The sequence below is a fragment of the Vanacampus margaritifer genome, chromosome 3 (genome assembly GCF_051991255.1).
Source record: "Vanacampus margaritifer isolate UIUO_Vmar chromosome 3, RoL_Vmar_1.0, whole genome shotgun sequence".
NCBI classification, from domain to species: Eukaryota; Metazoa; Chordata; class Actinopteri; order Syngnathiformes; family Syngnathidae; genus Vanacampus; species Vanacampus margaritifer.
The window spans coordinates 24,325,636-24,346,598 of record NC_135434.1 but is presented as its reverse complement, the minus strand read 5'-3'; the positions used below and the strand labels follow the sequence as shown (position 1 = coordinate 24,346,598).

At 42.3% G+C, this 20,963-nt stretch overlaps 2 protein-coding genes across 6 annotated transcripts; one reads left to right on the top strand and one right to left on the bottom strand.

Annotated features, from left to right (window-relative positions):
* Positions 1-49: 49 nt before the first annotated feature.
* Positions 50-5,471, bottom strand: fam151b (family with sequence similarity 151 member B). Of its 4 annotated transcripts, none has more exons than XM_077561496.1 (5): positions 5,101-5,456; positions 3,758-3,917; positions 3,461-3,678; positions 2,312-2,447; positions 50-313 (listed from the first exon to the last, which is right to left on the bottom strand). In XM_077561496.1, the coding sequence occupies exons 1-5, from the start codon at positions 5,213-5,215 to the stop codon at positions 160-162; spliced, it is 783 nt and encodes a 260-aa protein (XP_077417622.1). In that variant the 5' UTR covers positions 5,216-5,456; the 3' UTR covers positions 50-159. The 4 variants fall into 4 exon arrangements, with proteins under 4 accessions (XP_077417622.1, XP_077417623.1, XP_077417625.1 ...); XM_077561497.1 differs by having other exon boundaries at positions 3,758-3,978; positions 5,101-5,223; XM_077561499.1 differs by lacking the exon at positions 3,758-3,917 and having other exon boundaries at positions 5,101-5,471.
* LOC144048975 (perforin-1-like) lies at positions 4,842-16,251 on the top strand. Of its 2 annotated transcripts, none has more exons than XM_077561500.1 (2): positions 4,842-5,053; positions 15,681-16,251. In XM_077561500.1, the coding sequence occupies exon 2, from the start codon at positions 15,683-15,685 to the stop codon at positions 16,067-16,069; it is 387 nt and encodes a 128-aa protein (XP_077417626.1). In that variant the 5' UTR covers positions 4,842-5,053; positions 15,681-15,682; the 3' UTR covers positions 16,070-16,251. The 2 variants fall into 2 exon arrangements, 1 of the variants encoding a protein (XP_077417626.1); XR_013293462.1 differs by lacking the exon at positions 4,842-5,053 and adding an exon at positions 6,349-15,193 and having other exon boundaries at positions 15,681-15,819.
* Positions 16,252-20,963: the final 4,712 nt, after the last annotated feature.

Here is a 20,963-nt window from a genome sequence, read left to right as displayed (position 1 = left end):
TAAATTTCTTCATTAAATGAAGAAACGTCATATGACACAAAAAACATAATTTATGTACATAAAAAGAGAATTTATTTATGTGTATGAATAACAAAAAAAGTGGTACAGCGACCATCCAGAGTTTTGGAATTTCTCATTTTCAGCCTGACTAATGATTGCTCATGTCTCATCTTGTAGAGTTTTTGTCAGCTGTTTCCTTAGCGGTTCTGGCAGGTCATAGCAGATCCTCCTGACGTCGAAGCATGTTCTGTAAGGCAAAAGGTCCTCGACTTTGAATTGGTCCTTGTGGCCGGTCCACACTGTTAGAGAATATCTGCACACAACAAAAGAGTATAACCGTTTTTAAATTGAGACACTTTTGTTTTCTACACATACGCACATTGTGGGGCAATTCAAGTGTCACATGTAATTCTCTCATTCATGTAAATAACTTCCCTTGTGTTGCTAGTCATTGCTGGGACTAAGTTACTACACCCTTGCAAAGTAATGGAGTTTATGCTGATCTTGTCTTCTTTAAATGAGATAAAAATACTAAAGCAAGGAAGTTTTTTCCTACATGTTTTTGTTTTACATTTACAACCCCCACTTCCTTACAAACACAAGACAGAGCACATCCATCCGTCCAACTTATCCTCACGAGGGTCGCGGGTGTGCTGGCGTCTATAATTCTAATTATTTCCTTCTAATTTCAGGGTACATTTCCTGGACAACATTTTCCATTGGTGTCTATGGAGGGTTTTCAAACTCAATCATACTGGGGGTCAAAAGTCAAAGCACACTTTATGTCATGGGCCAAACAGGGTGAACATTTATTGAACAGACGAAAAACTAAATGTTTGTGAACATGAATAATAATGAAAAGAAATGGACAGTAATCAAGTATCATTCAAAATAAAATTTGACAATTTTTAACTTGAAAGATCTTTGCTTTGGATTAAAAAAAAAAATGTCAAAATGATGCAAAGTCAAAATATACAGTATAAATAAAAAAAAAAATTCAATGTGAAGAAAATGTTGCTTTTCAGTGAGGGTTAAAATAATTAAGCTTTTTTTTTATTATAGCATTTTTGCCAGAGCTGGGCATTTGCCATATTTCCTTGGATTGACTGCAGGTATTAATGAGTGAGCAATAACAGCTGCCTAAACAGATGCTGTGCCCTATTTGTAGTAGAAACACAAATTTGGCCCACCAGATATGTCTTTGCACTTACACTGGGTCTTATATTGCAATGTAAAGAGGCTTATTTTTTTGTGTGCAAATTTGGAATGATATGCAGGCAAAACATATTTACAATGTTGAGGGAGTTGATTTTTGTCGACTGATCGTGATCGAGCGACAGTTAATACTGCATGTGCATCATGTGCACGTTAATATGATGATCTGTATTTCTGTGGGGCTTGACTGGACAAAACTAAGCTGTTTCTGACCCGTGACTGATTGAATGACTCATTGCAGCCTCTCTACCGTACCTACATTCCCTTTTCCCACTTAATGCTGCAGAGCACTCACCTCCATCACAATGGGAGGCGCAGTTTGAGCCACCCACACAGTCTGTGGGCCCAAGAACACGTTGCCTTGTTGTTCCACTTGCTCACTAGATGTTTGTCAAGGCTACATGTGGGCAAAAGTGTCTTTGCTTACTTTAGTTCAACACTAAATAATACCTGTTTGCACAGCTGCTTTGCAAAGGTTACATCACACTCATCATCATGGGCATAAATGTCGCATTCAGTTTGGGCTTTTGATCACTTCTTTATGCATGGGGGAATGGTAATGCAACATATTCACAATTTCAATCATTTTGACATACAATATAACAACTCTTCTCATCAGAGTGCATTTAAAGTACAGTAGCTGCTTTTCGGGCATTGCTCCTGCTTTTAAGCATTATCAACATCTGGGGTCACCAATCGTTTTTCAAACTAAGAGCTCCTTCTTGGATACTGATTAATGCAAAGGGATACTGGTTTGAAAGACTTTAAAAAAATGTTTAAATTACCTTGAATCATATGCTATTAATAAATCTTTTGTTTTGTGAAGACACTGATCATGTGAATTTTTTCGCATGATAATCAGCAAACAAATACATTACAATATGCAACACTATTTCTATAGATCTCTCTTTCTACAGTAGAGATTTTTTTTTATCTCAAAAACTCGGACATCATTGGTGTTTCAACAGGCCAATAATGAAAAACGCACATTAGCACTGATTTTGGAACGGATCATGCTGAATATAATTAAAATTCTTGAACGGCTTGATCTCAATGAGGTTGAGTGAAAATAAAATGACGTGTGTGAGACAGTCACCTGTCGGATTGTTGCAGCAGCCACGTGAGCTCCGAGAGAGACTGGGCCAAAAGGGCCGCCCGTACTGGGAAGGTGACGAGATGTTCAAGGCCTCCACATATGTTCTGCATGTCATGCACCATTTCCCAACTGTAACCTGAAAAATATGTGATGTCACTTAAGAGAGTCTTGAGCATCTTAAAATTGGAACACCTCTTTAATTAGTTATGCTGATAGGTCACCCCATTTACACTTTAGTACACTTTTTTGCCATGGACTCATGAGGACAAGACAGCAACGCTCGACTCCTGGTCAAGTATGGAGGACCAAAACTGCCAAAATTAAAAATAAATAAATGACTGAATGAATAAATAAATAAATGAATAAAAGCGAAAATAAAAATGGATATAAAAATATAATTCAAAAATTAAATACAAAAAATAAATATAAATGGAAATAAAAACAACTATCTGTACCATCTGTACTTTGTAATATATATATATACTGTATATATATATATATATAAATAAAAATAAATTACAAAGTACAGATGATCCTTTTCTGTTTGTGTATTTTTACGAGGCGTCGCGTCATAAAGAAAAGCCGAAAATGCGGAAGCACTCATCGATTTTAGTGATGACTGGTTGATGAAACGACACATTTTTGCCCACGTCTGGTGGTCTTGGTAATGATACCCTGATAATATACAAGATTAAATAATCGCAACGATGACTTCGATGTCCAGTTTTGTATAGATGGGCTAAAGTTAATTTGACAACAGAGCTAAAAGTCAAAGTGGTTTGGTTGCTAGTTATCAATATGGCTTGCTCAATGTGGCCCATCCAGCTACTTTACAGGCCCTTACTGTGGAGCAAACGTAGGAATACTTATTTGTCTTGGAGACATTTGCATTTACTAAACTCTTGGGATTCTTTGTGTTGTGGTTGGCTGAAGGTCAATTGTTTTTTATTTGTGAATTTATTTGCTATGGCGGCATTTAGAGGCATTTCAAGGGCTAATTCCATGTCTTTTAAAGAATTCCACAAAGATGGCGGCCACTTGTTACGTTGTTCGTCATGTAGCCAGTAGTATAATTGTGCAAATACGCATACCCTAAACCGAATCAGCCATACTGACACAAGGTAATAGCACAAACTGATGCGTCCTCACCTGGGTTATCAGTCCCTGCAGTCCACTTTGTGGTCCAGCCAAGGGAGAGTACAATGTTAGTGGGAAGAGTCTTTACAGCAGCCAGGAAAGTTTGATGCGCCAATGGTTTGTCCTGACTTCCAGGTCCTGGCAGGACATCGGCATTGATCCACACAGGAAAGGTCATCTGGGCCAGCATTTCCTGCAACAGGGCCGCAGAAAGAGACACCGCCTCCAGGCTGGATGCAAGCACCAAAATCGGTTAGCGTCACATCAGCTCTCACGACTTTGAAAGAACACAATCTGATTACATCTCACCTCTTGAAATCTAGTTTGATCCCCTTGTCATGCAACTTAACACATTCAAGCCACTCCTTCAGTGTGATGTCACCGTCAGTGTCAGGAGGGTGGCCCATGATTGGCTCCTTAGGGTCATGACCTCTTACGATTATGTCAGCCTCAATCATATGAGTGGGACCTTCAGCATTTGTCAAGGCATCGAAGAAGAAGAGAGATGACAGCACACCGAGTGATCACTGCTGTGTGCCCACATAGACGGGTTATAACTCTGCCTTGTTTTTTTCTCTTATGCTGACCACCGGAGACAGTTTGTTGTAACTTGTTAACATTCGCAGGAATAACTGCTTCAAAATATTGACGAGGCAAAGATCTTCGGATCCCGTCAACGAAAAGAAGACTTGGACGAAGAGGAGGCTACAAACCAGAGTTGTTGTTTTTGGCTGGTTGATTTATTGAACATATTAGCACATTGCAAAATATAAGTTTCATTTAAAATAAAAATTTGAGGAAAGAAAATAACTTATCAATGTCATCATTTACATGTTCAAAAGGGGTAGGAAGTACAATAACTTATATACTATATATTCTTATTCAATAACATATCATTAAAATAAAAAATAAAAAAGGAAAATGAGCCAGTTGTGAACAGTTGGCTGGCAGGTTCCCTCTGAAAGATCCAACACCTCAACCTTGCCGTCTGACTGGTAGGGGGGAGGGTAGTTCTGTTCGGACTCCAGTAGTCCCGGGAGAGGAGCTACAATTTATAACTTACATTTACATTGAAAAATGTAATAAACAAAATAGCTTTAGTAGCTACTCAAACGGCTTGTATTTAGGTGTAATAATAATTGTAAGCAATGACATCATTACCAGCGCTCAAGCCGTTAAAATTACGGCTCTGGGTGATCTAATTAGAAGTTTGAAAATTCTGAAAGACATAGTGTTAATGCAAGGAGCGACTCCTGTTCTTTTTCAGTGGGGTAAAGATTTAGGCTTAGAGTTTTACATCACATCAACAGTGCGCTCCGCTGAAGTCTCCCTGCACCGGAAGGTTGGGTGCACTGATACGTCAAATGCGGAAGTGATTTGTGCATATAGTCCATAGGAGTTAGCCTGGCTTCAGATTGTGCATATGCATAATGCAAGCATCCCATTTAGAGTCGCATACTGAACGTGTAATATGCTTTTAGTCATAGTAAAGCATACTCCGTATGAAATAGCTAGTACGTCTCAAATATTCAGTTAACAATCAATGTTGATTGGGTTCCAACGGAAGTTTGAGGTCTTAAAGCTGCTTCGCATAAATTACCCGTGGTAAGTTTATTGTACAGTACTTTGTAAAAAGAAAAGAGATGTCCCACCTTGTAGAGCCTCGGTCAATTTGCTTCTGCTGTTCACTGCGTGTGACCATCTTACTTCAGCAGCGTCTTTTTTCTGTATCTGACCCTGAAAATACTGCAGCACCTGTTCACTCATGTCTTTACATCAAATTATTAAACCAGTACATTGCGTTGCTTAAAGACAGGGTTTCGGACGATTCCAACGTCTGCGTAAGACTGACACGAGACTAAAAAAAAGTGCAAATAAGTAATCTAAGTATCACAATTATTACATGTTGAATGAATATCTTCGTTTTTACTGGTTTAACCCTTAATAGTAAACCTTCGAATATCTTCCTAATTATAGCTCACCCCTCCCGCTCTCCCGAATGGTTCCCTCCTGCCGGAACACGGAAATACACGTTGCAAAGGTGGGAAGTCGGAGTCGGGGGGAGGACGCTAGACCCATTTTTCACTGAGCAGCGCAGGCTTGCGTGTGTGCGTGCACGTAGCGAATATTGCTTTTTCGGCAGGCAAAGACACTCGCCACCAGGAATTTCTTCTTCAGCCTAAATCTAATGTTCTTCAGGCTCAACTGTGGCGTTGTGACAACTGCAAAAGGGCTCAGGAATATTTACTGTCACTTATAAGCGGCACTTCATCATAAAATCTAAAAGACAAACGAAAAACAATGGTGTAGTGCTGTGTGCATTTATTCAACTCAAACGTCCATTACGCCTTTTCTGTAGAGAACTATGTCCAAAGGAATGACTCTTGTGACCTTCCTGAGAGTGGCCTTCCTTCGCTGGTTGGATTTAAGGCTGTATGGACAAAATTTCATATCTCGTGTTTTTTGTCAGACATCTCTATTCTTTGGTCTTTGATTCAGCATGAGACTTTGCATCATTTTAGTGTTTTATGGTGTCTGCATGCTGTATGTTGTGTTATTTTATTGATACTTATTCACTTCCCTACTTGTTATTAATGTATTCCTATTAATTTTATTTACTTGTATCCTTACCTACTTATGATATTAATTTTATTTTGTGTTATTTCCTTTCACTTGCCTCTACTGTAAGACTGATGATACAAGAACAATGTTAAATGAGTTCAATGAAAACTAAGCAAAATCTAAAACGGGTGGGCACACTCGGTCCTCGAGGACCGGAGTCCTGCAGATTTTGGATGTTTCTCTTCTCCAACACAGCTGATATATGATCAGGGCGGCTGGGGCTGCTTGGTGGTGGGTAGGGGGTCGTGGGGGGAGCAGGGGCTGTAGGCCAGCGGGGTGCCTGGCGGGCCTGCCGTGCCCCGTTCTGCTGCACTGGGCAGGGGGCGCGGGCCATGTTGGGGGGCGCTCCTGGCTCCTGGGTTTTCTCTCCGGCCGGTGGCCCCTGCGGGGCCCGGGGGTTGTGCCTTGGCGCTGCCGTGGCCTGGGGGATCCTGGGGTATTGTGCTTGCTCTGTCCTTGCCGGGGTCGATGGCTCCCCTCTTTGGTGGAGGTTTTCATGCATGCCAGATCCACCACACCAGCATCTATCGAAATTCAAACACAATCTGCTTCTTCCTCTGGTCGTTGACTTGGTGGAGGCTGATGTCTGTGGATCTCACTCGGCTTCATCTATCCTTGCTTCCTTTCCTCAGTCTCTCCTGTGGTCTCTTGAGGTCTCCCTAATTTGTTGGAATTTAGATGTTTCTAGGGTTGGTGAATGACTGGTTGGTCACCCGGTGGGTAGTAGGTGATGTCTGGTCGGTGCTGGATTTTCCTTTCCTTTCTTTTCTTTGATCCTTCCTCGGGTCTCCTGACAACCTCACGACTCTAGCTGGATTCTGAAGTATTGTGTTTAGGTGAACGGTATGGGATTTTTAATAGGTTTTAGGTGAATTAATGTGTTAATTAATAATTAATAAGTAATAATTAATGAGAGTGAGTACACACTCACGCACAAACACACGCACATACTCACGCGCATACAAAAAAAAAGAGAGAGAGAGAGAGCGAGCAATGATGATGACATGACGAATCGGTAAAATTACCGAATGAACAATACTGAGCTCTCTCAAAAAAAAGCAAGAAAAAAAAGCAAGCTCTGCATAAGCTTGGTAACGATCCTGTTGATTGGAATCAGTTGCGTTGCAGCAAGGAAACCTCCAAAACCTGCAGGACGCCGGCCCTTGAGGACAGAGTTTGCCCACCACTGATCTAAAAGGGTCATGTGTAAAGTGCATTGTCTATTAGAACTTGGTGACTGTCATCAACATTAACAAGCTTGGCAAAAAAAACAACAGTATTCAATTCACATAGTATTGCAAAGTGATACATAATTTTATCCTGCAGCACAAGTCGTTGTTGTGCTTCTGTGCCTGAGTGTGTGTGTGGGTCTGTTTAATTGCTGTGTGTGTTCGAAAATTTTATCCGTGTGTGTGTGTGTGTGTGTGTGTGCGTGTGTGTGTGTGTGTGTGTGGCTTGACTGATTAAAATAAAAGTTTCCTCCTCACAGCCTCACCTATGCACGTTGTAACGTGAGAAGTCTGAGGACTCACAGGTGTCAGCCTGGATCGAGGTTAGACGTTTGTTGGCTTCCATTACAATACAGTACGTCGCTTTGCATCACTTTTTTAAATCCACAAAACAGCGGCAGACGCAGCTTGCTGCATTAATATGACGTAGGCGGTCATTCGGCCGGCTAGCGCGCGCGCACTGGCTAACCCGGAAGTAGATTTGTCTGTCAAAGGACAGAACAGGATCCTGACTCATTTTGGAACTGTATTTCGAACTATGTTTTTTTCCAAAATTGGTGGATTAAGATTTCTGTTGTCATGTAATTATAAAATTGAAAGAATCCCCATTCGCTTAGCTTCCATAAGCAGGCATTGCTTGCTTGGTCACTCATCTACAAGCATAACTTTTCACCACACCACTACTCTATTTGGAATAACCAAAACATTTGTTAAAAGAACAAATCAAATTTTTTAAACACTTGGTTTGATCATAAAATCATCTGGGTGAATCAATTATTTAACAGCAGAGGAGTGTTTACTTATGAGGAATTTCTTCTACTCTTTCTGACGCTTAAACAATTTGCTGTAGTTTTTGATGCTATTCCTTCTGGTGTATTAATGCTGTATAGGGGTCACATTGGTGTTGTAGCTGATACTCCTATTGCTTATATCACTGAATTACCAATTGGTAGATTATTATCAATCCTTCCTGTCATAAAAACAATCGCAAAATCCGTGCTCTTTTCCAAGCTGATATTGTGTCTGTGTCACCTGCAATATCATACTGGAACTGTCGTGTAAAGAATGCCTCAAAAATGATTTTTAGTGAACAAGGTAAAGGAAGTGTCTTCCAAAATTATTCATCGTTGTTATCCAGTGAAATCTTTTTTTGTTAACTCTTTGACTGCCCAAAACGTTAAATAACGTTTAGTAAAATCCTACGGAGGAGCGCCAAAGACGTTAAAAGATGTTCACCAAGTTTTTTTTGTTTTTTTTGGAAACGGGTGGAGGAAAGCCTTGGCCAGCTGTGCTGAAAGTATCAAGCAGATCTAGTTAGTATAATGCCTATTTTTGGCCCCTCGATGGCAGCGATGACTCTCTTTGGACAAGATTGGGTAGGCGTCAGTAGAAGACGTGAGGCGGAGCTAGAGTGTTGAGGGGACAATGGCTGAGGAAGCCATAATGGCGACCGGTTGCAAGCAGCTCACGCTTGAGCATTTTTTTCAAAGACGAAAATTATCGACCAATGCTAAAGAGCACATTGATGACGACGATGATGATGATGGTGACTCCGAGGTTGACGCAGAAGTTGGAAGCGTTGAAGCGGCGGCTATGATCACGTCATAAAGCCTCACCGGTTAGCGATGCTAACACCGGAAAACGCGGAGCACAACCGAGCACTTCTGCACAGGCGGACGTTCAATCGGACGACGAAGAGTGCCCGAGTCCAATACATATTCATCGGAAGAGTGGGTACAGTCTGATCACGGAGAAGACACTGGTTATGGACTACGATGCCACCATGAATGGAGCGGATAAGATGGATCAACCACCCGGTATAGGAACTGAAGGACAATGAGGAAGCCAGACGTAACACCACCGTAATGTCACCGTATCATGATCCTGAGATTAGACTTGATGGCAACATGGCCAAACACACACTGCAGTATATACTTGCTATTCCCCGGAAAAAAAAAGCCAGCAAGAAAGTGTAGCGTCTGCACGCTAAGGGGCCATCGCAGTAAAACTAATCTGTTGTGCAAATCCTGCTGCGTCCACCTGCACGCAGGGGAGTGTTACAAAAAGAAAAACTGTATTTGAAACATCCACACAATTGTAAATAGTACCACGGTTGCACACATTTGTAAATAGTTTGCCAAATTGTTTTGTCAAATTGTTACACTGTTGAATGTAAATAAACGTATTTTGCTATCAAAAAACACTTTTTCATTGTTGGTGGTAGTGTTTGACAGAAGTAAAGCACTGTTTAGGTGTTTGTGGCATCATTCATGGGGAAAAAAAGGTGTCAAATTAACTAGAGTGCATGAAATAATATCGTTTCACAAAAAGCTTGATTTTGTGGCAGTAGTAAGGAGCGTATACGACTGACTGGAAACACGTCTTTATTCATCGACTGCCAACAACAGAATGGTGAATATTACGCCAACAAACATTCATATAAAACACCCCCCCTGCTGTATGCCTACTGGGTGAGAGGCATGGTCCTAAAGTCCACCACACAGACCTCCCCCGAACACCCAGAAGAGCACTCAAAAGGAAAACCTCACAGGGGGCTTCACCAACCTGCCACATCGACTACGCAGCCCATCTCCCGGTGGAGCAGGTGAAACCTGTTGAGCAGGGGAGGCAGGCGAAAAAGGAGCAGGAGAACACTCAACATCATCGTGCGGAAACGAGGCTGGCGGCTTCGGAGGACGACCACGGCGGGGGACCCGAGCTGGCAATGGCACATCGCCTACAACCAAATGAGCTGGTTTGAGCCTATCCAACGAAACAGACTCCCTACGCCCACCCATATCAAGCACAAAATATTTAACTCCATGCTCAAGCACCCGAAACGGGCCGTCATACGGTGGCATGAGGGGCGACCGGTGGGCATCATGGCGCACAAAAACAAAACGGGCAGACATAAGTGTCGACGGTACAAAAACCTTAGGAACACAGTGGTGAATCGGTGCAGGAGTCAGGGGCATCCCCGACAGAAAGGGCCGCGCGTCGGGACCTTCGGGCAGAAATTCATCCGGGACGCGAAGAGGCTGACCGAACACCAACTCGGCCGGGGCGGCATTAAGATCCTCTTTCGGAGCCGAATGCAACCCGAGTAAAACCCAAGGAAGATGATCGACCCAGTTACCGCCGGAAAACGCAGCCCGCAGCGCAACTTTAAGCGACCAGTGAAAACGTTCACACAACCCGTTAGCCTGTGGGTGGTAGGCAGTAGTGCGGTGTACCTGCACACCCAAGGACTTCGCTAAGGCAGACCAAAGTCCCGAAACAAACTGGGCTCCCCTATCCGAGGTGATATCGGACGGCGTGCCAAAACGCGCGACCCAAGATGACAGGAACGCGTGGGCTACGTCCATCGAAGTTGTGGAGGACAGGGGGACAGCTTCCGGCCACCTCGTGGTCCGATCTACCATAGTGAACAGATGTGTAAAACCCTGCGACGGAGGGAGGAGGCCTACCAGATCAACGTGCACGTGGTCGAAACGCCTAGCTGGAATCGGAAAATGTTCGAGGTCCACTCTGGGGTGCCGGTGAACTTTGGCACGCCGCCGCCCACTCCCTGACATCCCTACGCAGTCCAGGCCAGACAAACTTGGCACCAACCAGCTTGACCGACGCACGAACGCCAGGGTGTGAGAGGGAGTGGATAGAGTCAAAGATTCTCCGACGCCATCCCAAAGGAACCACAGGCCGGGGGCGGCCTGTGGACACATCGCAGAGGAGAGCGGGATCGCCTTCGCGCATCACCACATCCTCAAGTTTAAGAGCCGTACCTGCCGCTTTGAGGTTGCGGACGTCAGGGTCGTCGGACTGTTCGGCAGCCATCTCGGAAAAATTAACCCGAGCTGGACTGGACATACAATCGCGCGCGATAAACAATCAGCCACAGGGTTACACTTACCGGCCACATGCCGAACGTCTGTCGTGAATTCGGAAATGGCCGCCAAGTGGCGCTGCTGGCGGGCCGACCACGGTTCAGTAACCTTTGACATCGCAAACGTAAGTGGCCTATGATCCACATAAGCCGTGAAACGGCGCCCTTCAAGAAGGAAACGAAAATGTCGCGTCGCGAGATACAGCGCCAGCAACTCCCTGTCAAAAACGCTATACTTGCGTTCGTTATCCCGCAACTTACGACTGAAAAACGCAAGGGGCTGCCACACATTCGCCACGAGTTGCTCAACCATTCCCCCTACAGCTATATCGGACACATCTGTAATCAAGGCCACCTGCGCAGTGGAGATCGGATGGACGAGGAGGGCCGTGCTCGCGAGGGCGTCCTTAGCTTGCTGAAACGCCTGTGCCCGTTGCGGAGACCACTCGAGGGGGTCTTTAGCCTTCTTGTTCCTTAAGGCACTGTAAAGAGGCTGCAGGAGGTGGGCCGCACGCGGAAGGAAGCGGTTATAAAAATTAACCATGCCCAAGAACTCCTGCAGCGCCTTAACCGAGGCTGGGCGGGGGAAATCAATCACTGCCTGCACCTTGGCAGGTAAGGGAACTGCACCCTGCACCGATATACAGTGGCCCAAAAAATCAATCTCAGTAAGACCGAATTGACACTTAGCCGGATTGACGATTAGGCCATGTGAATCGAGGCGCTTGAAAACCTGCATTAAGTGCGACAGATGTACCTCCGGTGAAAGACTGGCCACTAAAATGTCATCAAGATAGACGAACACAAAGTCGAGGTCGCGTAAAACACAGTCCATCAATCTTTGGAAAGTCTGTGCTGCTCCTTTCAGGCCAAAAGGCATGCGCAGGAATTCGAAAAGCCCAAACGGGGTTATCACTGCCGTTTTGGGCACGTCTACCGGCTGCACAGGCACCTGGTGATAGCCACGGTCCAAGTCCACTTTAGAAAAAATTGTGGTGCCAGCCAGACGCGCGGAAAAATCTTGAATGTGTGGAATGGGGTAACGGTCATGCGTAGTAACACTGTTTAGCCGACGAAAATCACCGCAAGGCCGCCAGGAACCATCGCTTTTAGGTACCATGTGTAAGGGCGAAGCCCACGGGCTGTTAGAACACCTCACAATCCCCAAACGCTCCATTGTAGCAAACTCCTCCCTCGCAATTGCCAATTTGGCCGCGTCAAGTCGGCGCGCGCGGGCAAAAACTGGCGGGCCAACGGTGGGGATGAAATGCTCCACCCCGTGCTAAGTATCGGCGGTGGGAAAGGCGGGAGTCGTCAACGACGGAAAATCAGACAGCAAACGCTGATAAACGTCGCCCGATGCCAAAAAATTTGCGTGTGCTAATGGTCCGAGTCCCCCAGCCTCACACGGGAAAGTGGCGAAAGAAACAGCGTCAATCAAACATCAACAAGCAGTCCATTTGCACACAGAAACTCCGCGCCAATAATTGGAACCGTGATTGAAGCAACAATAAAGTTCCACTGAAAATCACGTCCATGGAAGCACACAGTCAACCAGCCTGGAACCAAAGCTGATAATGGGTGAGCCGTTAGCTGCACACAGGGACGGTCCGCTGCTACTGGCCGCCTTGTCCGCGGCGGTGAGTGTAAGCAGGCTGACTTGCAACCCGCAATCCACCAGGAAACGTCTCCCTGATGACGAGTCTGTGATGAAGAGCAGCTCGCTTTCATTGCCAGCGCCCACAGCCGCTATGGAACGCCGGCGTTGGAGTTTCCCGGAGCTTCGAAGGTGCAGGGGGGAACACAACGTCTAGCCTTGATGCCGAACCGCTGGTGGAAGAAACAGAGAGCCACAGAGAGCTTCCGTGTCACCACTCCGGCCACCACCGTCGGGCCCGCGTCGCCTCCAGGAGGTGATCGGCTGCCACACTTTGCACGGCGAATCGTCTCGTAGCCAGCAACACTCGATTCGCTTGTTCGGCAAAGGCCCGATAATCGCAGGACGCCAGGCAAGCGGAGTTAGCCAACACCGCGCGTACCGGAGGCGGTAGCTGCCGGAGGAAAATATGCGGGAAAACGAATCCGCCTTCATCCGAGCCTAACAGCAACAGCATCTTGTCCACGAGGGCCACTGCTGTGCCATCGCCCAACCCGGGCAGGGAAAAGGATTCTGTCTGCTCTCTCCGAGTCCGACAAACTGAACCTCCATTGCAGAAGTTGTTTGAGCGCGGCGTATTTCCCGCTCTGTGGAGGTGCGCGCAATAGCTGCATAGCACGACGTGTAGTCAGTTGGTCGATGGCCGCCACGACCATGTAATACCTTGGCTCATCAGCGGTGAATCCTCGTAAGTGGAAAAGCGCTTCAACATGTTGAAACCACGAGGCCGGGTCGCTCTGCCAGAACTCCGGCAGCCTCGCGGTAGCGCCGACGGCTGCAAGTTGCGGGAGTTGGGGCGACATGGCCGAGGAGGACACCTCTTCATCCGCTGTTCGAAACATTTTCAACGTCAGGGTCACCAATGTGGCAGTAGTAAGGAGCGTATACGACTGACTGGAAACACGTCTTTATTCATCGACTGCCAACAACAGAATGGCAAATATTACGCCAACATTCATATAAAACACCCCCCCTGCTGTATGCCTACTGGGTGAGAGGCATGGTCCTAAAGTCCACCAAAATTTCTCCGTTTTTTGTTTCAAAACAGAGCATTTGGGTGAAATTGACCATTTTCTATTGTTCATTACTGAAAAACGGTAGAAACAAACTTTTTTTTTCTGATGAAAGATGAGAGTTCAATCTTTCATTTGGTATGTGTGTTTCCATAGTCCAAACACAAAATTTTCTGTGGCTGGCACTGACGGCATCCCTTTTCTGAAAACGTCTGGCAGTCAAAGAGTTAAATTTGGTTATGATATGAAAGGAAGTATATGGTTGGTTGGCAAGCCATGCTTTACTTGAAGCAGGAGCAACGCAAGTTTACATCACTGATAGGAAGACCAGATTGGCGAGGCCTCTCAAAACAGCTTCCAACCCAGGGAGGGCACGGCTCCCTATTGCCCGCGCATGCCGCCGGATCCAAGTGGAAGTAAAGCCCATCAGGAATAAATTTGCTGCGAAATGTAAACCTAACCTCTGCGAGTCACAGTTCATGATATTGAAAAAATATACTCTGAATGGTTGATACAAACAGTGAAGTTTGATCTTGGCGAGGCTCTCAGTACTCCATCCTGGGATCCTAGCGTAAAACATGCACTGATAAATTAACGATGTGAAAAAAACAAGTTGGCAATTAAAGTGGCAGTGTAAGATGGCTGCCCTCTGGCTTCAGTCGCCCATTGACAGAAAAAAAGGACCCCGCCTTTCGAATTTAATGTGACGTCACTCTACAATGGCGACCCCTATGGGAACACAGACCGTGAATAGCAATTTACTCAAGTATAAAACTAGATAGCTTTCATCATTCATAAATATTCAACATAACACAATGTACGGGACAGTATGCCGCTATATCCCAGCATGACATTTTGTTTTGTGTGAAGTTGACGTGTTGATCCTGACGTCAGTCCACTGAGTACTGCACCAGAAGTTGTGTGAATTAGTTTCAAATAAGAGCACAAACTGGAAGTATTGTTTTAAGATGTCTCATGTTGCTGTTTTAACAGCGTTTGATAAATCTGAAGCGGTAAATTACCCTAATATTATGCAACTTAATAACATTGTGAAGTGGGTTGGTCTGAGCAAAGAAACTCCAGCGATAACAATAAGTACTTTGTATGTGGATTATTTAAAATTTGATGGGTGGGATGTAAAATGTCCTCCAATTCCAATTCATGGACCAGCTGCGTCAGGTTGGGTCCATCCTGCTGTGTGTTGTGAAATGCTGAGAATTGAGCAGGTTGTGCTTCCTGGGTGTTTTTGGAACAGCATTATCAAACTGATAAGAGCCCTGTTGGCGTTTAAAAGCACAGAAGGTCCGACAGAGGTTAGAAACAAGACACCCATGAACACAGGTGAGATTATGACATGCACCTCTTCTTCATACTGTCTGCTTCTAGCAATACAGTACTGCTTTGTACTGTTAACTAATGTAACAAAAGTTTTTTATTTTTTTTATTGATAACATAATTTGGATTAAATAAATGATTTTATTAACTGGGCAAAGCTAAGTCTCAAATATTTAGAATTCAACCTCTAGTACGGTAAGTCTAACCATCACCACGTATTGGAAGATTGTTTTGTCATCACTGAGAAAGCGAAAAGACTTTTCAAAGAGGGTGTACTCTTTTATGTGGTGAAATGTTGGGAATTTTACACAATTTGAGTTATTCACTAACTGTATTTTCAGACATTGTGTGAGATAAGGTATAGTTGGCTTAAGTGCATGCAATTTTTTTATTTTTCTAAAAAAATGAATGTAATTCATTTGACACATTACAGTAAAATAATATGAAATATTGAATTACTCCACCTAATATGTGATTCTGTTTCCCTCAACAGCCATGGCCTCAAGTCTGTCCCTCCTTCTTCTGGTGCTATGTGCTCTGCCCGTGGCTCAGGCCCAGCTCAAGGTTTTTAACTTGCGTGCCACCGGTCTCCCCTCTGACTTTTTGGGGATCACAGATGGTTATGTCAAGGTGTTTTGTGGCTCCGACACTCTGGGCCAAACAAAGGTCCGTGAGGACACTGTTAACCCGTGGTGGGAGGAGAAGTTCTCCTACTTCAAGGCCCTGGAACGGGATGTGTTGAGGCTTGAGGTTTTCGACAGTGATTTTCTCTTTGATGACCTGCTTGGAGTCTGCCAGAGACAGATCAAACCTGGAACACATGAGCACGACTGCTTCCTGAAGAAAGGCGGCACCCTCCATTATGCCTACACCCTCGGCTAAAACGATCAATAAACATTTAATCCAACTGATCTTGTACAAGTTATTTCTGAAGATGGTATACAAACTTAGTATGTGGATGTTTGACTCCAGTCGCTCATGAATCCTTGTTTCTCTAGCTCTTTTGCTGTTTCCCAACACAAAAAGAAAATCAAAAGGAAATAAAGTCTCTTTCAACAATCAAACTGCACAATATATGAGATTTTATGAACTCAGAAATGACAAGATACGGCGATTGTAATGTAATAGTTAAGCTCCACCGTGTTGCTAGTCGGAATCAAAATCATCTTTATGGGCCAAGTATGTAAAAATGCACAAGGAATTTGTCTCCGGTAGTGTAAGCTACGCTAGTATTATAAAGATGTGACTCATAAGGCTTGACATAATGTTTAGTGCTGTAATACTGACCGCTGACAGCGGCGTAAACAATGCCGAAAGAGTCATCAAGCAAAGTAACCAATAGCGCCGTCATAGTGATGCAACTTCAAATGTGCAATAATACATAAAGTCCTTGAACATTTTTAAGGGTTTAGTGCAGTGGAATATTGATCAACAATAGTTAATTAACTGTTGTAGTTGTGTTCAATAAAGTATAGCTCCTTACTCAGAACTGCAAAATGACCAATGTGAATCACATCCAGAAGAAGCCTGTTTTGAAATGACTGCTTTAGCATACATATTTCAAGTTGTATTGAATACAATTTGAGCAATACCCATTTATAAAACAATATCGAGGTATGACATCCACTGCACCAGTAAAGTGACAACACATCAAGACACATGTACTTTCCCCCCCTCCCTATCCATATATGGGACAGTACATATCACTAAACATTTCAGGGAATGTGCCACAATAAGACAGTAGAGCTTGTAAGTGTCACTCTAATAAAAAGTAAGATTAAAATACAAAATAATAATAATAGATTCACTAAAATACTATTAAATTAAAATTACATGTTTACATAACAAGCAATACATTTACTAAAAAAAAGTACTATTAAACTAAAATGTACATTAAAACCACAAGGGATAAACAAACACAAAGAAACTTGGAGCACATTCAAAAGTCAAGATGCCAGCAGGGCAGCGAGAGCAAGTCTTATAAGATATGACATTTCTGATAATCAATTAGTCATTTCTTTAGTTGGAGCTGAAATGTAATATATGTATTTAAATTTCTGTTGGCGATGGGAGTGAGATTCCACTCATTAGAAGTACAAACAAAGAAAGCGGTTCGACCAAAAGTGCTTTTCCTAAAGGGAACATTACAGTCTCCTATTGCTGCACTTCTGGTTCTGCTGTAGTCAGATTGTTCATAAATGTCCACTCCAAAGTAACAACAAACACTGGCATCATTAATAAAGCCACAGAAATAATTAAAAAAATAATAATTCTGGTTCTGCTATAGCCAGATTGTTCATAAATGTCCACTCCAAAGTAACAACAGACACTGGCATCATGAATAAAGCCACAGAAATAATAATTAAAAAAAAAAAAATCCACTCAACTCCACTGCACTCCACACTTGCTAATGACGCATTGCTATCCCTCCATCTGAACCAGGGGCTGTGAGAGCTGCGGCAGGTGCTGTGGTCAGATGTGCCATTAACACTTGGATGTACACATGACTTTTTTTTAACATTATATAACGAATAACATGCAAGAAACATGTACAAAGTGTATTTAAAGTCTATGTCAACGTATGCTGAATGTGTATATGCGGTGTATTACTTATAAGCTAAAAAGTAGCAGAGCATTTATGTTTTTGTTTGTTTTATTTAGCGAATTCCACTTAAACTAACGTAACATTGATGCCATTAGACTACTTACATGATTGTGATTTTGGCGTGGTGACAAGTTAGAGGCCGCACAGGAATGTTGAAGGTGGGACATGCGAAGGTGATTTCCTTTTTTTTTAAAATTTTTTATTTTTAAATATATTTTTTTATTATGGAGAGCTCAGTATTGTTCATTCGATTTGACATGCCATCATTGCTCTCCTTTTTTATTTTTTATTAAAACATTTATATATATATATATATATATATATATATATATATATATATATATATATATATATATATATATATTTTGTATGTGGGTGAGTATGTGTATGTGCATGTGTGTGTGCGTGCGTGCGTGCGAGCGTGTGTGTATTCATCAGTTCACCTAAAACCTATTAAAAAAAATCCCATACTAATAATATAATATAATATAATAATAAATTGCCAAATGCAGAAACATCAATGTAAGTTATCACGATGTAGTGGCTCTCGCTAACAGACAGAAGTAACCAGAATTAGGTTAAAAAATTCTATATACGTAGACCATGTTTCTATAAATCTCACCTAAATTAACTGATTTAATTCATTTAAACTTTTCTCCACTTCTGGATAACATTTATAGTGACTTGGAGCGCTGGAATAATCTTCCTATTTCTCTAATAGGACGAATAGCCACCATTAAAATGAAAGTTTTACCCAAAATAAACTATTTTTTTCTCAATGATTCCATTTAAACCTACGGCTAAATGGTTCCAGTTGTTGGACTCAGCCGTTACAAAATTTTACTGGAATAAAAAAAAAGCAAAGATTAGTCTATCTACTCTTCAGAAAAGTAAATCCAAAGGTGGTCTAGAGGCACCAAATTTTATGTACTACTATATAGCTAACCAGCTACAATATATCGTTCTATGGGCACAACCCAACAGAGACACTAACTGTTGGCTGGAACTAGAACAGAAGGATTGTAATAACTTCAGACTTCGAGATTTACTCTTTATTACAACATCGATTAAGCGATATAATTGTTTTAAAAACCCAATGATTTCCGCCACCCTGACTGCCTGGTGGAAGGCACTAGAAATTACAAAAGCCCAAGTGGAGCCCTGTGGGCTTTCTCCCCTATGGCATAACCCCGACTTTCGAATTAACAACCAATCGTTTTATTTAGGTGTGTGGGAGCAGAAAGGAATTACACATCTCCACCATCTCTTCTCAGATAATATGTTTATATCATATACATCCTTGCTCCAAAAATACAAAATAAAAAACAGAATTTTTTTACATTATCTACAAGTTAAAAATATGATAAAGAAAAAAATTCCAACACTTCGGGGTACGCTCCAACCGCCTGTTTTAGCTAAAGATATTAACAAGCTTTCTCTGACAACAACAAAAAAACTTTCAAAAATATATAAGTTACTTTCATATACTATATAACTATACTATATAAAATGTCTTTACCCATCTCGAAATGGGAGACAGACTTGTCTATAGCACCGGAATCTGACTTTTGGATTCAAGTTTGTGAAAACGCATTTAAAATGACAAAACACACAAATTTACAACTTATCCAATATAAAATTATTCACAGAACATACATTACTCAATATATGATGAAGAAAATGGGACTCTCAGACTCCGACATTTGTCTCCAATGCTTACAAAACACTACAGACACTTATGTTCATGCTTTATGGTTATGTACTCCGGTTATGTATTTCTGGACTAAAGTCTTAGAAAAACTTTCCGCTATTTTGGACTGTAGGATACCTTTATCTCCAAACTTGTGTTTGCTAGGTGACCTAACAACAACTGACTTACCACATAAACAATTTCAATCTACACTTGTAGCCCTTACTATCGCTAAAAAAACAATTCTTGTTAACTGGAAAAATAAACAAACTCTGAATATCGACCAATGGTCTAACCTCCTCATAAATCACATTTTAATGGAAAAAATATCTGCCTCAAATAAAAACCAAATATCAAAATTTATAGAAACATGGTCTACGTATATAGAATTTTTTAACCTAATTCCGGTTACTTAATTCTGTCTGTTAGCGAGAGCCACAACATCGTGATAACTTACATTGATGTTTCTGCATCTGGCAATTTATTATTATATTATATTATTAGTATGGGATTTTTTTTTAATGGGCTTTAGGTGAACTGATGAATACACGCTCGCACGCACGCACGCACACACACACACACACACACACACACACGCACATACACATACTCACCCACATACAAAAAAAAGGGTATATATATATATATATATATATATGTGTATATATATATGTGTATATATATATGTATATGTATTTAAAAAAAAAAAAAACATTTATTAAATTTTTTTTAATTGATTTGTTGGATTTTTTTTAAAAAAAAATAAATAAAAAAAAAGGGAGAGCAATGATGATGTCAAATCGAATGAACAATACTGAGCTCTCCTGTAAGAAAAAAAAAATAAATAAAAATAGTTGTTAAAACCAAAGGTGATATACTGGTAACTAGTGTTGCTCCGATAGCGTTTTTTTTGCCCCCAATACCGATTTTGATACCCAGCTTTACAGTATCGGCCGATGCCGATACCCAAGTTGTTTTTTCTCTACATGAAAAAGCTGTCCTGCCATTGGTTCAGCGCATTCAAGGGCCAATAAGTATATCTTAGCTCGGCATGCAGTGAACATGTCACACATCAGTGAATGTCGTGCATGAGCAATGAGATGCTGCATCCAAAGTCCTATATTAGCGTCAGAATTAATGGTATCGGCATGTTACTTGTTAGTACTCCCCGATACCGATACCACTGTTTTAATGCAGTATCGGGGCCTCTGCCGATACCAGTATCGCTATAGGAACATACGTACACCCTGTCGCAGCTTTTTTGGAATGTTTTGCAGCCATAAAATTCTAACTTAATGATTATTTGCCAGGTTTATGAGTTTAAACATTAAATATCTTGTCTTTGTAGTATTGTCAATGAAAAAGAGGTTGAACATCCATCCATTTTCTTAACCACTTGTCCTCACAAGGGTTGCTGGAGCCTATCCCAGCTGGCTTCGGGCAGTAGGCGGGGTAGACCCTGAACTGGTTGCCAGCCAATC

Bases quoted from the DNA above. Each gene is read 5' to 3' on its own strand.
- fam151b (XM_077561496.1), bottom strand. From the start codon at position 5,215: ATGAGTGAACAGGTGCTGCAGTATTTTCAGGGTCAGATACAGAAAAAA. The intron at 3,918-5,100 runs GTGGGACATCTC...CAAATGCTGAAG, and splicing joins ATTGACCGAGGCTCTACAAG to GTCCCACTCATATGATTGAG. The intron at 314-2,311 runs GTGACTGTCTCA...TGTTGTGTGCAG, and splicing joins CTGCTGCAACAATCCGACAG to ATATTCTCTAACAGTGTGGA.
- LOC144048975 (XM_077561500.1), top strand. From the start codon at position 15,683: ATGGCCTCAAGTCTGTCCCTCCTTCTTCTGGTGCTATGTGCTCTGCCC.